This window comes from Nymphaea colorata, chromosome 4, assembly GCF_008831285.2.
Source record: "Nymphaea colorata isolate Beijing-Zhang1983 chromosome 4, ASM883128v2, whole genome shotgun sequence".
Taxonomy (NCBI): Eukaryota; Viridiplantae; Streptophyta; class Magnoliopsida; order Nymphaeales; family Nymphaeaceae; genus Nymphaea; species Nymphaea colorata.
In genome coordinates, this window is record NC_045141.1 from 2832732 (window position 1) to 2849533 (window position 16802).

General features: G+C 37.3%; 1 protein-coding gene across 2 annotated transcripts in view; it reads left to right on the forward strand.

Moving 5' to 3' along the window:
- LOC116252374 (putative glucose-6-phosphate 1-epimerase) overlaps window positions 1–15168 on the forward strand; it is a 28652-nt gene extending 13484 nt beyond the window's left edge. For both annotated transcript variants that reach the window (XM_031626579.2, XM_031626578.2), the window contains 3 exons: window positions 12979–13081; window positions 13190–13289; window positions 14716–15168. In XM_031626579.2, coding sequence (XP_031482439.1) covers window positions 12979–13081; window positions 13190–13289; window positions 14716–14927 — 415 coding nt within the window. In that variant the 3' untranslated portion in view covers window positions 14928–15168. The remainder of the gene's footprint in view (window positions 1–12978; window positions 13082–13189; window positions 13290–14715) is intronic.
- The last annotated feature ends 1634 nt before the right edge of the window (window positions 15169–16802 follow it).

Genomic DNA, 16802 nt, shown 5'->3' on the forward strand with positions numbered 1-16802 from the left:
TTCAGAGTTCACCCTGGTCCATCCTGTTGATGAAGGATTGGAACTTTCTTAGTGCATTAGGGTCCTTCCTTGTAGGAGTTGATGAGTGCACACTTTTTAGAGGAGTCATGACGCCACCAAATTTTCTTCTTTGCTTGATTTCTAGCAGTATTTACAGGAACTTTCATTCCTAGCGGCCTTTTGTAATGGATGAAGTTTTTCATATCCTCGATTTGGGGATATGGTTTTGATTTTTGAGCAATATAAAAAATGAATAGAAACTCTTTTCCCACTAATCTTATTTGGATTAGATGGATACTACGTTTTTCTTTCCATGTAGTTGTTTCTGGTTTTAAAATAAGGTCTAGAGTTGCATAATGGAATTTTAGAAAGATAATGGACAGCTATGGAATTACTACAAACAATAGAAAAGAACTGGTCTCCCTGAAACAATCAAGAGCAATAACAACCCAAAAATCCCAAGAAGGGAAAAATCCGGGACAGGCCGGTACATCTTATAGTCAGATAACCATAGTCTCTGACAAAGCCAAATCGTTGGCAAAAATATTTACACAAATCAATAATATTCCTGATGCAATTCATGAATATTTCTTTACTCTGAAAGAACTTTTTACGTTTGCCTATAGAAGGACCAAATGAAGAATTTCTATATGACCACATAGGAATTTATCCCCGCCTTACCTGTCTACAAAGATGTCATCATGAAATAGTACAAAAATTGTTTCAATTTGGATCTATGGCTCTTCTATACATATCACCAACATTAGAAGATATTCGTCTTCTACCTCCTAAAATTGAAAAACCGTAAAAGAATTTCTTACTGGCAATCCATGATTTATATCCATCTAGTCCAAATAGGATTAGTGGGAAAAGAGTTTCAACTCATTTTTGATATTGTTCAAAAACCAAAACCATATCCCCAAATCGAGGATATGAAAAACTTCATCCATTACAGAAGGCCGCTAGGAATGAAAGTTCCTGTAAATACTGCTAAAAATCAAGCAAAGAAGGGAATTTGGTGACATCATGCCTCCTCTAAAAGGTGTGCACTCATCAACTCTTACAAAAGGAAGGACCCTACTGCACTAGGAAAGTTCTAATCCTTCATCAACAGGATTGACCAGGGTGAACTCCGAAACGATTCATAAACGGACAAACTCTATTGCCAGCTCATAAAGCATGCAGCAGGAACCTGTCACATGTGCGGATGCACTACACCTATTGGTGAAAAGGCAGAAGGTTACAAAGTCTTTCAGATGACAAAGCCGGCTCGATGACATGGACTCTTTAAACCAGCAAAGCCATCCCTTCGCCCCATGTATCATCGGGAATCAGATTCTTCGTTAGAAGATATGTCCATATAAGACAAAAGCAAAAAGTCCAAATAATGTAATCCGTATTACGGTGCCTACTTGTTAACACCAACGACCTTATCTCTTCACTCACTACTGCAAACTGCAGAAAAGCTGAGGATAAGGTTGGAAGGAGTGACACGTGACTGCCTAGCTAAATGGAAAACCAGTTGGTCTCTACTAAGCCAGACTTTGTCATTTTGCAATCATAAGCTCCAGCTGTCCTTTTTCGAGATGGATCCATGGATGCTTATAAATGGCTATACCTTCTTCCAAGAAGACACGACAAGAAATACCAAGAAGTATAAGTAAGAAGAGAGAGAGAGCTTCTGATCCTTTTAAAATGTTTCCATTCAAGTTGTAATGAAGTTAGCCACAGGGTAGAAAATACCTCTCTTGAAGAGGATTCCAGTTGCTTTTCAATTAAGCAGTAGTTCCTAACGACTGTAAGTTCTGATTCTTTTCCCTGTCCTTTATTTAATTTTCCCGCTTATCTAGTCTATCATGTATTCTAGTTTTCTCCAAAACCAAAAGGGAACATGTGTCACATCTAAAGCAAATCTTCAGTGTTTTTGAAGAACAAGGAATTATCATTTCAAAAACCAAGATAGAATTATTAAAAACAAAGTTCTTGGTTTGATTGGATTTGACTAGTAGCTTTTAATTGGCCTTCTAACTCTACAAGTTGTATAATATTATCGAATTTTAATTGTGATTCTTTAGGAAAAAGGATTTTATTTTGTTCCATCTAGCTGTTTTACAAACAAGTACTTAGTACTTAATTTTGTTCTTAAGGGTTCTTCTATTTTTAGGCTAAGGTTATCTAGTTTTAAACATTTACAGATATATCTTATTTTGTATGCTATGTTTTGGGAGATTTGTAAAGGCTTATTTCTTGTACATAGATCTGCCACCCTTTGACAATTTCTTGTCCTACGGCCCCTTCGATTTTATCCGGAAAATCTTTTATAATTTTTTGTACAATATGAGGTTGAAGGTTAATATATCCATTTCCAAATTCTGTCCCAAGGAATTTTATACGTGTTTTAATAATTCTATCTGGGTTTTTGAAATGATAGCATTCCTTCCAACTTTGTCATCAACTTTTTCGCAGTTTGCGGTAATGAGTGAAGGGATAAGGCTGTTGGTGTTAACACGTAGGCACCATAGTTTACATATTACATTATTTGGACTTTTTGCTTTTGTCCTATATGGACATTATCTTCTAACGAAGAATCTGGTTCCCGATGATACACGGGACAAAGGGATGGCTTTGCTGGTGTAATGATTCCACGTCCTCGAGCCGGCTTTGTCATCTGAAAGGCTTTGTAACCTTCTACCTTTTCACCAGTAGGTGTAGTGCATCCGCACATGTGATAAGTTCCTGATGCATGCTTTATGAGCTGGTAGTAGAGTTTGTCCGTTTTTGGATCATTCCAGAGTTCACGCTGGTCGGTCCTGTTGATGAAAGATTGGAGCTTCCCTAGCGCAGTAGGGTCCTTCTTTTTGTAGGAGCTGATGAGTGCACACCTTTTGGAGGAGGCATGATGCCACCAAATTCCATTCTCTGCTTGATTTCTAGCAGTATTTATAAAAACTTTCATTCCCACCTTCTGTAATGGATGAATTTTTTTATATCCTCAATTTGGAGATATGGTTTGGGTTTTTGAGCAATATTAAAAATGAGTTGAAACTCTTTTCCCACTAATCCTATTTGGATTAGATGGATAGTATGTTTTTCTTTCCATGCAGTTGTTCCTGGTTTTAAAATAAGGTCTGGAGCTGCATAATGAAATTTTAGAAAAATAATGGAATCATTTGTAAATCCTGGATTGCCAGTAAGAAATTCTTTTACTGCTTTTTCAATTTCAAGAGATAGAAGACGAATCTCTTTTAATGTTGGTGATAGGTATAGAAGAGCCAAAGATCCAAATTGGAACCATTTTCGTACTATTTCAGGAAAAAAAATAAGTGGGAAAATAATAACACAAACGTCAAAAGCTAAGTAGATTTGCAACAAATAAAAATTAGAAAATGAAAAAAATGCTGTTTGGCATTAAAAAAAACTGAAAAAAAGTGTTTCTTTTTAAATTTTTTTTTTTTTAAAATGTGTGTTTTTTTTGAAGTTTTAAACAGCCATTTAATTTATCACGTTTTTTTTAGAAAAAAAAATGCGTTTTCTGTGACTATATTAATATATATATATATATATATATATATATATATATATTGCTCCTTTACCCAAGTATGTTTTGAAAGTGTTTGGCACCTGTACCCAATGTTATAAAAGGCGTAGCGTATCGCGTATCGGTCGCGCTGACCTATACGCTGTATCGTAACGTATCGTAAACGTAGCGTAGCGTATCGTAAAATTAATTTTTTAATTTTAAAAAATATTTAAAAATCAGAAAAAATAGAGAAAAATTATTAAAAATCTGAAAAAATAAACAAAAAATCAGAAATCAAGAAAAATATATTCAAATATAAAAAAGATCATCATACATAAGGAACATTCATGTGTGTCAACAACGCATTCAAAAATTAGAAATTAGATATTCAAAATAACATAATAAGCATCCATCACAATTTTAAACTTGAAAGTTTTATAGAATCTTAAGACTTAGAGTCTTAGGACTTTGAGTTTTAGGACTTATATTACATCACAATTTTATAAGTTCAAAACATATAGTTATCAACTTATCATCTTTCATGATTTAACGATAATATTTTCCAAATCGATGAATCCTTGGTTATTTTTGATGAAAATGTGCAAAATCTCTCCCTCCTACGTCTCTTGGAGTCTTTAAATACAAGAAGAGAGAGAGGGAGGAGTGTTTAAACTTTAAAAAATAAAAAATTTTGTGTTTTAACCCGTATCGTACGATACGGGGGTGTATCGCCCGTATCGTACGATACGGCCCCCGTATCGCACGTATCGTGCGATACGTGTACGATACAGACGCGTATCGTCTTTAAACAGCGTATCGTATAGGTTTTCTTGACCTATACGATACGTATCGTACGATACGCGTCCGTATCGTACGATACGGATGTACCCATACTCATATGACATAGGTAAAAACCTGGCATGTATAATGTATTTATGTTCCCTTTTTACTAGCATCATGTTCTATAAAACTATTTATACACACACATGCTAAGTAACATGGCTACTTGAATTTATAGCGTCATGAATTCTCCCTCGCTCAACATGCGAGAGAGATTAGAGGGAGGGAGAGTTATTACATTATTGGGTTGGGGGGATTGGGAGGCCTAGGGTTTTTGGGTTTTGTGTTCCTTGAATTTCTTTTTCCTTTTTTAGTTTGTTTCACCTTTTTCTGGTAAATTTTCCTTAACTCTCTTCAAACCATATTGCAAAATTAAAACTTAAATTTTGATAACTTACAAATTGATTTCAGCAAACCTGCAAATTTCGTAACTCCTAAAATTTTGCCTATCTACAGAAATCCTGTTGTGGATATGTGTAATATATATGTGTGTGTGTGTGTGTGTGTATATATATATATATATATATATATATATATATATATATATATATATATTTGATAACATTTAAGTATGGTAGATATACAAGACTTAGTCAACTTAGTAACCTTCTAATTATTCAATTAACTAGTTACTCTGTTTTACAAGTTTTAAAAACCAACTAGTTACACACTTGGACTGCTATAAGCACTTCCTAAGCAGCTAGTTAGTTGCTTAACAGCTAGCTACTGCCTTTGTTATTCAGTACGTACTATCTGTTAAACAACATCATCAGGAAAATATTGTGATATTTTGAAAATATGGCTAAAATGGGAATATGGAAAAGATACTGCAACATTTTGATGAGATTTTCCAAAAAGCTCATTTTTAAATAGTTTTAAAGGTTTTTGTAGTTTATTTAAAGTTTTAATAATTTTCCCTAATTTTAGTTGTTGGAAGATAAGTTTAGTTGTTGAGTTGGTTGTTAGCAATTTCTAGAAGTTAATAATGTCCTTATTTTTTTATTATGATTATTTTCCAGGCCTTCTTTAATAATTTTTATTTTTGTGTTGGACTGTTTTTGTAATTTTGTTTTCTCTACCATAATCTCTTTTAACATGTGATTAGGGTTATCGTGAATAGATTTTTTTACTCTCTCTTTTCCTTACTTTCTCTCCTCCTTCCTCCTTAACTCTCCAAACGACATGGTATCAGAGCGGTGAAGTCTTGGGACCCTCTTGACATCGAAATCCCTCTCTGCTGCTGAGCTCTCTTCCTATTTCTTTTCTCAACTTCTGCTGCATTTGAGAGGTATTCCCTTTTGGTTTGTGGTCACCTAATATGACCTAGGGCTTTTCTAAAACCCTAGGTCGATTGCTATTGAAGTTGATGGTGGAGTGTTGTTGATCTTCTTGTTGAATGGCCTCCAAGTTTCCCCGTTGAAGGATCTTGGTTGCTGTTGAATGATAATGGAGTTGACGTCATGGAGGCTCCACAATGAAACTGTGAATAACGTGAAAGTCAGTAGTTGTTGAAGTCGTTGGATGGCTTCAACTCTTGTGGACCAAGTCTGTCTTCAAATGCTTGCTGCTGTACCAATCTGATAAAAAAATGACGACAGTATTCAAGCTAGCTAGAGCAAATCATTATTTGTCTTGCTGGTTGTTCAAGGCTGAAGAAAATTATATTAAGGTCATTGATCAGGTCAGATTTATTTGGTGCAGTTATATTCTTGTTCAGACTGCAAGATCCCACAATTGAAGCTGTCTTCATTATTTGTGCTCCTTTCTGGTGTCGATTGGTATGCATCTCTTTGTTTTGTGGAGCTGATATGAAATCTGTGTGCTGGTGATATGATATATTTTTTGTCTCTCCCTTTGTGGATTTTGGATGCTGTGTTGGTATAAAAAATTTGTTTTTAATGCTAGCCACTAGCATATGTTAGTTTCAATGGGAGTTGTTGATTTCTATATTGCTGATTCCTAGTAGGTTTTCTTGGGCTATACTTTAACCAGAACTAGATTCTTTGTATTGGTGATGATTGGGACATCTTATAGTCATTTATTTACGTTGAGTTGTATGGTTCTAATGGCTGAAAATAAAAATGATGATCAGGGGCCTGAATACAAGGCCTTTTTGAATTCCTTTTCCTATGGGTCAACAGTTAAGCTTGGTGGCTAATTATGAAATATGGTCTTGTATTTCATAATGTCTTGTGGGGCACAAGAAAGATCATATTATTGAAGAAGATGAACCTGCACATAAATAAAGCTGGGAAGTATACCACATGGAAGGAAGATAACAATATAATCATGGCTTGGATTATGAATAGTGTCCAGCCCCATATTGCTAATGGACTTTGGTATTACAGGACTGCTAAACGCATGTGGGAGTCTCTAATAAAAAACCAACTCCGAGGATAAGAATGTGAGCCACTTAACTCAATATTTTTCTGCAGTAAAGTCAATGTATGAGAAGTTGAATACTCTGCAACCCTCATGTGAGACCGCAAGTCCAATTAGGAGCATACTATGGTTGCACAGTTTCTTTCAGGGATAGATTACTTTGTGGCGAATGCATAGATGATGACTGGCTTAGAGATACCTGATTTGGATGAAGCTTATAACCGGTTGAGTCACCTCACGGTTTCGTTATCTCAGAGCCCTATTGATTCGTCCACTTCTACTTTGGCTGTATCAGGAGGTCGTGGATGTGGATCATTCTTCTTTACCCGTGGAAGAGGAGGTGGTAGAGGTTTGGTGGTCGAGGTTGACTCCAGTGCATTTATTGTGGCAAATCAGGGCATCTAAAACATAGGTGTTGGCCAAACATGGTCAACCTCCTACTTCGACACCATCCCCTTTGTCTGCTGCACAATCAAATAAGCTTGTGGCCAAGGTTGTTCAATCCATTCCTAAGAGCTCGGTTGAAACAATTATGACGAGTCGTGCTGAGTATGACCAGCTCCTTGCACAAAAGACTGCTTTAATGTCAACTTTTGCATCTATTGTGATTTCCAACTCTACCTTCTCAGCAGGTAGTGTGACGCGTAAGGTTTGGATTGTTGATTTTGTTGTATCCAGACATTTTTGTGGTGATTCTTGAAGATTTACCAATTTTTACTCTTATTCTCCTTCTTGGCATGTGAGCCTTGTGGATGGGAGGTTGTTTTCGATTGAGGGACAAGGAGTTATTCACTTGTCTTCTGACATACACATTCACAGGGTGCTACACACGCCAAATTTTCCTAAGAACCTTTTGTCTGTGGGCCAACTTATAAAGGAACTAAATTGTCGTATGATTTTTTATCATGACTCTTGTGTTTTTCAGGAGTTGCTGATTGGGAAGAAGATTGGTGGAGACCATGAAGAGGGAGACATTTACTATCTTGATACTCCAAATGGAGTAGTTTCCTCATTCGTTTTGTCTGATTCACGTTCGTTAGAGTTGCACCTGAGGTTGGGTCACCCATCTTTCAATAAACTTCGCTAAATGTGTGATTCCTTCTTCGACTACCTTCTAGTGCGAAGCTTGTCAACTAGAATAGCATCATCGTAGTTATTTTCCTTCGAGTCAGAGTCTATCGAGTCAAAGGGCTTTTGAGCTCATTCATGTAGATGTCTGGGGGACTAGTCGGGTCTCAAGTTGGTCTTTATTCAAATACTATCTCATCATTGTTTATGATTTTTCTAGTATCTTGGGTCTTCCTCTTAAAAGAGAGGTCAACATTGTTATGTATTCTCAAATATTTCATTATTGAAATAAAGACTCGGTTTGAGGTTTTAATCAAAACTGTTCGTACTGATAATGCTCTTGAGTTCAAATCTGCATAGTTGCTTCAATTCTACAAGGGTCATAACATTTTTCCTCAATATACTTTCCTGCATACCTCATAACAAAATGGAGTCGCCGAATGAAAGCATCAGCATCTTCTAGATGTTGCTCGTACCATTATTTTCCAAATGAACTTGCCTTCTATGTTTTGGAGGGATGCTATACTGATTGCTTGTTATCTTATTAACCGAAAGCCCTCGTCGTCTATTGAGAATAAAATCCCTATATAAGTCCTATATCAAACCTATCTTTGCTTTACCCCCTAAAGTATTTGGGTGCTCCAGCTTTGTGCATATTCTTGGTCCAAGAAGAGACAAACTTTCAGCCCAGTGTATCAAATGTGTCTTTCTAGGGCACCCAAGAAATCACAAAGGGTACTGGTGCTATGATCCCTCACTAAAGAGAATATCGGAGTGGACGTTACCTTTTTCGAGTCTCAACCATACTTCCCTAGTCATGCTCCTTCTCAAAACATTGAGATGCCATCTCCTCCTTTGCTCGTTCCTCCAGTTTCTTTAGAGTCTATTCCAATTCCGTCCTCTCATATTGACAATGATGTCTCTCGATTCCATGATCCACCTCTTGTTTATACTCATCGTGACACCACCTCTCATGATTATCCACCGTCTTTTTCTCAAAAGGTGAGTATACTTGTTAACCTTGACACTCTTGAGGATGTTCCCTATGCAGTTGGTGATCCTATGATTAGTGATGATTTATCCATGAGGAAAGAGAAACAACAATGTACCATTTACCCGATTTCCAAGTTTGTTACTACTAATAGACTCAGCAAACATGTGCACCAGTTTATTACAGCCTTGTCAGTTTCTTCCATTCCTGTTAGCCACCAGCAAGCTCTTCTTGATCCTAAGTGGTGGAAGGCCATGGAAGAAGAAATGGAGGCATTGGTATCTCGATGAACTTGGGATCCTGTTTATCCTCCTTCAAATGCAGATATAGTTCGCTCCAAGTGGGTATTCGCCATTAAATATCACTCAGACGGATCAGTGGAGCGGTACAAGGCACAACTAGTTGCCAAAGGGTGCACTCAGACATATGGTATTGACTTCTTTGAGACCTTCTCCTCTGTTGTTTGATTGGGAACTATTCATTTGGTAACCTTTGTAGCTATTTATTCTGGTTGGAACTTATATCAGCTTGATGTTAAAATTGCTTTTCTCTATGGAGATCTTTCTAATACAGTATATATGCAACGACCTCCTGGCTTTGAGCGACAGGGGGAGTGTTTCAAAGTATGCTTATTGAAGAAGGCGATCTATGGTCTCACACAAAGTCCACGAGCATGACTAGTTTTGGTTTTGAACGATCTCCCTTTGATCATTCTTTGTTCATTAAGAAGAGTGAAAGAAGTATTGTAGCAATGGTTGTGTATGTGGATGATATCATTTTGACAAATGATAATGAACATGAGATTAAGAAACTAAGAAGTATCTATAAAAGCAATTTGTTACCAAAGACCTTGGTCCTCTTAGATACTTCTTGGGAATTGAAATGTCGAGGAACAAAGAAGTTGTTCTCTCTCAAAGAAAGTATGTACTTGATTTATTGTAGGAGACAAGTATGCTTTGGAGCAAAACCCGCAAGCATTCCAATGAATTCCAAAGTTCATCTTCATGATGATGAATCAAAGCCTATAAACAGTACATCTTACATGTCATTGATTGGGAAGCTTCTATATGTGACTGTTACTAGACATGTCATTGATTGGGAAACTTCTATATGTGACTGTTACTAGACTGGACATATCCTTGGCTGTTGGGAGGCTTAGCCAGTTTATGGACAAGCCTAGTAGAGTTCATTGGGAAGCAGCCTTGATGGTGTTGAGGTTTCTAAAGTCGACTCTAGGGAAGGACCTCTTATTCCAAAAAAGACCTTCTTTAGATATAAAGGCATACTCTGATGCTGACTATGCAAGTTTACCGATGAATGGAAATCCACTACTGAATTTTGTGTATTTGTTGGGAGCAATCTTATATCATGGAGAAGTAAGAAGCAAACGGTAGTGGCCAAGTGGCTCAAACTGTTGCAGAAATTTTGTGGATAAAATCTGTGTTGGATGGTCTTGGTGTTCAAGTAAAATTACCAATAAAGATGATGTGCGATAATAAGGCGGCTACACATGTTGCCTTATTATTTCATTGGCGGTGCTGAAGGGTTGGGAGATGTGCCAACTCAATGTGAAAAATGTCTTTCTCAATGGAGATCTCGAAGAGGAGGTGTATATGTGCATGCCACCAGGTTTTGAGAAACCTGGAAAATGCTGTAAACTGAAGAAGGCTTTGTATGGGCTCAAACAGTCTCCTCGAGCATGGTTTGAACGTCTCAGGCTTGTTATGAAGAAGCATGGCTACAAACAAGGAAATGGAGACCATACCTTGTTCGTAAAGAGGATAGAGAGTAAAGTTACTCTACTGTTGGTTTATGTTGATGATATGATTGTTACAGGTGATGATAAAGAAGAGATAACAAGATTAAAGGGTTTACTATCGACTGAATTTGATCTAAAGGACCTTGGCAAGCTTAAGTATTTCCTTGGTATTGAAATTGCAAGATCAGGTACAACTCTTGTACTTAGTCAAAGGAAGTATACCTTGGATCTATTGAAGGAGACATGAAAACTGGGATGCAGACCAGCCTCTACTCCTATAGATGCTGGGCACAAACTTGGTAGCAAGGATGAAGAACTTTTGTGTGAAGAAGCTAAAGGGAGATAACAACGTCTAGTTGGTAAATTGATATACCTCACTCTAACTAGACCAGATATCACCTTTGCTGTAAATGTGATGAGCCAGTTTATGCATGCACCTACAGATGTGCACTTGAAGGCTGTAGATAGAATCCTGTGTTACCTGAAAAAGAATCCTGGCAAGGGACTTCTATATGTGAAACAAATGTCTATTGAAATTGAAGGGTATTCTGATGCAGACTGGGCAGACTGTGTTGACACCAGAAGATCTACTTCAGGGTACTGCGTCTACTTGGGGGGAAATCTAGTTGTTTGGAGAAGCAAGAGACAAGATGTTTGTTCCCGCTCAAGTGTAGAGGCTGAATATAGGGCTGTTGCTACTGGAGTATCAGAGTTGTTATGGCTGAAGATCTTGCTGACAGATATTGGGATAGAGATTGAAGGGCCTATGAGGATGTACTGTGATAATAAGTCTGCGATTAACTTGGCTAACAATCCAGTGCTTCATGATCGAACAAAGCATGTGGAGATTGACCGTCATTTCATCAGAGAAAGAATTGATGCTAGGGAGTTAACATTGCCGTACATGAAGTCTGAAGACCAAACTGCTGATATTCTAACTAAGGCCTTAAATGTAACTCCATTTGAGAGAAATGTATCTATGTTGGGCATGTTTGATATGTATGCCCAACTTGAGGGGGAGTGTTGACGGATCTTGTTGTTTGGGTCTGGGTCTGGACCCGATCCGGTATGTCCTGGTTTAGGACTACTTATACCTTTGTAAACCCTAATCTTGTGTGTAAATGAAGAATTAAGAGAGAGAGTGTCTGGCGGCTAGTGGGCACCGACCTCCTCACCTGTGGTTTTCTCCCTCTTGTTGAGGGTTTTCCACGTTACATCAAGTGTTTTTTACGCTTTTACTATTTCAACACTAACAATCCAGTTTTCCATGAAAGAACAAAGCATATTGAAGTAGACTGTCATTACATTCGTGATCTTGTGCAGGCTGGAGCTATATCCACCATTCGTGTTGTTTCAAAAGGGCTAGTTGCAGATACGTTTACCAAACCTCTCCCAATTGCAGATTTTGTTAGATCCTCTAACAAGCTGAGCATGATAGATATTTATGCTCTAGCTTGAGGGGGAGTATTGGAAGATAAGTTTAGGTGTTTTGTTGGTTATTAGCAATTTCTAGAAGTTAATGATGTCCTTATTCTTTTATTATAGTTAGTCCAGGCCTTCTTTAATAATTTCTATTTTTGTATTGTTTTCTCTACGCTAATCTCTTTTAACATGAGATTAGGGTTATTGTGAATAAATTTTTTTACTCTCTCTCTTCCTCACGTTCTCTCCTCCTTCCTCCCTAACTCTCCAAACGACATTAGTCTCCACTAGTCCTTTTAGAACCATGACCAACTCATCCCTGACCTAATCTCGACAACTTGGTCAATCAATGAGAGTTAGGATAGGCCTTCACTGTGGTTGAAGGGGAAAAACAAACTTTACGAGTTTTGGTAAAGCATATCAGTTTAGGGTCTATGTTTGCCATACATATATATATTTTTTCCCAAGTTGATTTTAGAGGTAATAAGTGGGGAAATTTGCCACATTTGTTGAACTTTAGATTATCCTTTCTTTGATCAAATCTCAACTGTTAATAATAATACTATTATTATTAATAGTAATTGTCAGAACAGTGCATGTGGTGTACTGGTCTTAAAACGACAACCACTTCATCAAGAGTCCAAGTTCACATTTGAGCTGGCCATTGAGCTTATGTAAGTCGATTCTGTAAAAGGGCAGCTGTGCCTTTTCCCTTCACTCACGTATGTGGGTGTGTTACATGTGAAGGGCCTTGTTAGTCATGTTCATGCTAAGATTATCTCTACTATGCATGGGGAGTCACTGGTTGAATAGTTTGAAATTTTATCCCTTTAGGGGTTGCCTCCTGAATGCAGTCATACCTTTACTTCTGGGGTGCAAGGTTTCTGAGTTTCTTTTGAACAAATTAAATTATGACCTCAGTGAGCAATCATTCATGTCTTCAGTTTGTTCTATCTTTTATGTTTTGAGGTATCTATCCATTTCCTTCTTGTCCAGTGAGGTGCGGATAGAAGGGTTAGAGACTCTGGACTACTTAGACAACTTACACAACAAGGATCGATTTACAGAACAAGGAGATGCCATAACGTTCGAATCTGAGGTAAGTCTCACTAGCAAAGGCTTCCTTCTTGGCATGTTTTTTTTTTCTTTCTATTGTATATCCAAGTAGAAAGTTGACTCTTTTTATTTTTTTCCCTTTATATTTAAGGTTGACAGAGTTTATATAAGCACACCAACAAAAATTGCAATTTTGGACCATGAGAAGAAGAGGACATTTGTCTTGCGAAAGGAAGGACTTCCAGATGCTGGTAAACTTCAGTTTTGCTTATTTTGTTTTTCTCTTTCCCATGGATATTTGTAAGTTTTTGCTTTTCTTTCTCTTGGTCGCATTCATATCCCTATCCGTTCTTTTTTAGTTATCTTACCATTTTTTATTTTTTTGATGCATTTGGGGGTCATTTCTGATTGCAATATGAAAAATGCCATTGTAATATCCTAGATTGTTGTCCTTTGAGTTTTGGATCGTGAAACTAACTGTTCACATTGTGCCTTCCTGTAAGTTTATAAGAATACTGGTTGCTGTTGGATGAGCAAAACCATAATTAGCAACTATTATTGTAATGAAATGGTGTGATTTAGTTGTTTCACCAAGCACATGGTCCTTACCTGACTTTTTGTCTTTGAGTTTTTCTTGCATGATGTGTTGTCATATTTTCCTTTCTAATCATAAAATATACGGTTGCCGTTTGCCTGAAATTGTAATATGAAAATGTCACAATATAAAAGTTAAGGTGCTCATGTTTCATTTCATATTTGCAATTGTTCATGTATGTGCAAAAGAAAAGTGTTAAATGATGCTTCAGAAAATACAATTTTGTGGTCCTCATACTCCTTCATCTTTCAGATATGTCATGGATAGATTTTCCATGTGTATAATCATCTGAGGTTTTACACAGTATGTATGTCTAAATGAACAGGAATGGTTTGTGAGCGGTTTATTTTTCCTTCCAAAAGAAAATTGGATTTTTATATTATCTGCAATCATTTCAAAGTTTGCGGCTACGGAGATTTCTTCTGCTTGTATGACATGCCCCTTTGAAGTTCTTATGTTTGTAGATCATTTCTTTGATGGATGAGCAACTAACGAAAATAACAAGTACCAAAGATAAACTACTGTTTGTACTACAATAAATGGTTTGCTGAGGATTTTGGTGAATCTGGGCATGTTCTGATGTGATCTGTAACAATATAGTCAGATTTTTTTCTGGTTAGGATTACAAAATTCTCAAGAGGTGAAAGAGACTGTGTTGACTACCAAAAAACAAAAAGCAAATAACATGATTATGCAAATAACATGATAATGCCATTAACTATTGTTTGGTGAACTTCTGAACTTTCTGCATTTGTTGCTGAATTGACATTACAGTTAATCACCGTATGCTATCTGCTGGTTTTTTAGGTTTAATCTTGTGATCTTATCCATAGATGTATCGTTCTTCCACATGTCCTGCCTGATCTGATTTTCCACATGTCCTGCCTGATCTGATTAAGAGCTATGTCTACGTTTAAGTCTAGAGTCCCTGCAAGCAAGTTAATGTAGCCTGCCTTGATTCAGCCAGATGGTCCTTGGACAACCGAGTTGGTGTCCAAGTGTTAGGCATGTGCTGCGGGGAATCTGTGACTGTTAACCCAGTATGCTATTCTAATGCTTGGCTCCACTTTGGTTTTCGGCAGTTGTATGGAATCCATGGGATAGAAAGGCGAAGGCTATGCCAGACTTTGGAGATGACGAGTACAAACACATGTTGTGTGTAGAGGCAGCAGCTGTAGAAAAGTGCATCACTCTGAAGCCTGGAGAGGAATGGAAAGGCCGACAGGAACTATCTGCTGTTCCATCAAGCTACTGCAGTGGGCAACTGGATCCACAAAAGGTCCTCCAAGGATGAGGAATTCAACTATCCTACGAATATTGTATAGGTGTCTGTGGAAGCATTCTCTTGTTGCTGGACTTTGTTTCCTTCTTAAGCTTTTTGTCTTTGTGAATGAGAAAAAAGTCGTATCTACCTTTGACTGGCAGTAATTGATTTTGTGTGCTGCAAGTGAATCCCAGGAGTAGCTTCCCCCTTTTGTGAAAGATCGCAATCAACATTATCAACTTCAATGAAATAAAAACACCGGTTTTGAGAATTTGTTGCATGTCAAGTTTGGACCTGCGGAATGGTACCTGGCAGATCCTCATCGTCATGAATGTTTTCTGTGCTTGGTGTGCACATGCATTGCATAAGCATGCATTTCGACCATCCATGTGCCTGTGATTCTTTTGTTGTACATGCGTTCATCCATGTCGAGCATTGTGCATCATGCAAGAGAACACAAAGATCTTGTGATTACGATTGGTGCAGTTTTTGATATATCAGGTGTTCCACTATCTGTTTTGCATTTTAGACTCATTCGACTTTGCCATCTTCATGCTGTTGAACGTGGGCCAATCTGCCCATCTTTTTGAATGCGTTGTGCTTTTCCTTCTTTGGAACATTGCAAATGTCTGGGATTAGCTAGTTGTGGTTGTGGCTGTTACCTTGTGGAGGTACACTTTGGGTTTTGTATATGGTTAACTTAAAATTCTCTGGTTGGTTATTTAGCTTAACATGATGTCAGTGGCATGGAGAAATTTTTATTCCTACCGAGAATTGAACTTGTTAGTATTTGTTCATTGGGCGTAATGGTCGTTTGTGAGAGACAATTCAGACAGAGCTGCATCAACTATCCATCCCATACTGAACCCAGTGCTATGGTTTGTAGATACTAGTTCCAATTGTTTGATTGCTTGGGTTGGTCCGTCTGTCGTAAGCTATATTCTGGATCCATCTGGATAGCTTGTCTTTTCTACCGTGTGACGATCACTTGCTTGGCGACCAAAATCTTTAATGTTTTAGAAAGGACCCCTTGTTGTTACTTTATTCCAAGTTACTGCCTACATGTTGGTTGCATGTTAAAAGGTTGTTTTGTACGCTATTGTTATTTGATTAATTGGAATTCGTTTCCTACAAGTTCCGGATACTGGCCACCGGAAAATTAGCAACAAATACATTTCTAGTGACAAGTGCTTCAAGAATGTGCAAAATGAAGGAGTTTGTTACATAATCACCACATGGAGGGTAGTGGATACCCTTTGGATTGAGTAGAATTAGAAGGCTTTAGCAAATAACAAGATAACATTCTGGAAGTGTCACTGAAAGTCGCATGATGAAGCTGCTAGTGTAAAATAGTTAAAAGGTTGATATTTCTTAAATGCCCTTAATTTGGTGGATGACACAACGCATGCAAAAAGGGCATTCTAAATATGCCTTTCACCTATTTTAGAAATAAAAACTGCATTTCAAATGTACCTTGGATTGTTTTTTATGCCCTGATTTCAATGAATTGTTGTTTATAAAACAATAACTTCAGTTTTCCCACTTGATGAAGAGGGGTTTAATGCTATTTTTTTGTTTAATACAAGCATCCAATGAGCTGCTCGCTGATAACACTTAATGTAAACAAAAGTGCAAGGTATGTAAATGATATTGGTAGAAACTAGTTTGTCCGCATATAATGGAGACTGTTAACAATGTTTACATCGCTTGTTACACATTGTAGGAAAGGCATTTGAAGGGTGAAAAATGAAAATGTTTTGTCGGAGTATAAGTTGATCAAAGCGGATATTAATTGGTCACTACCGCATCCAATAAAAGAGAACAAATTGTTACAACTAACACATTCGTGTGTTTATAATCCTCAATGTCATGTTAAACTCAAACAACAAATAAAAAAATATGGCC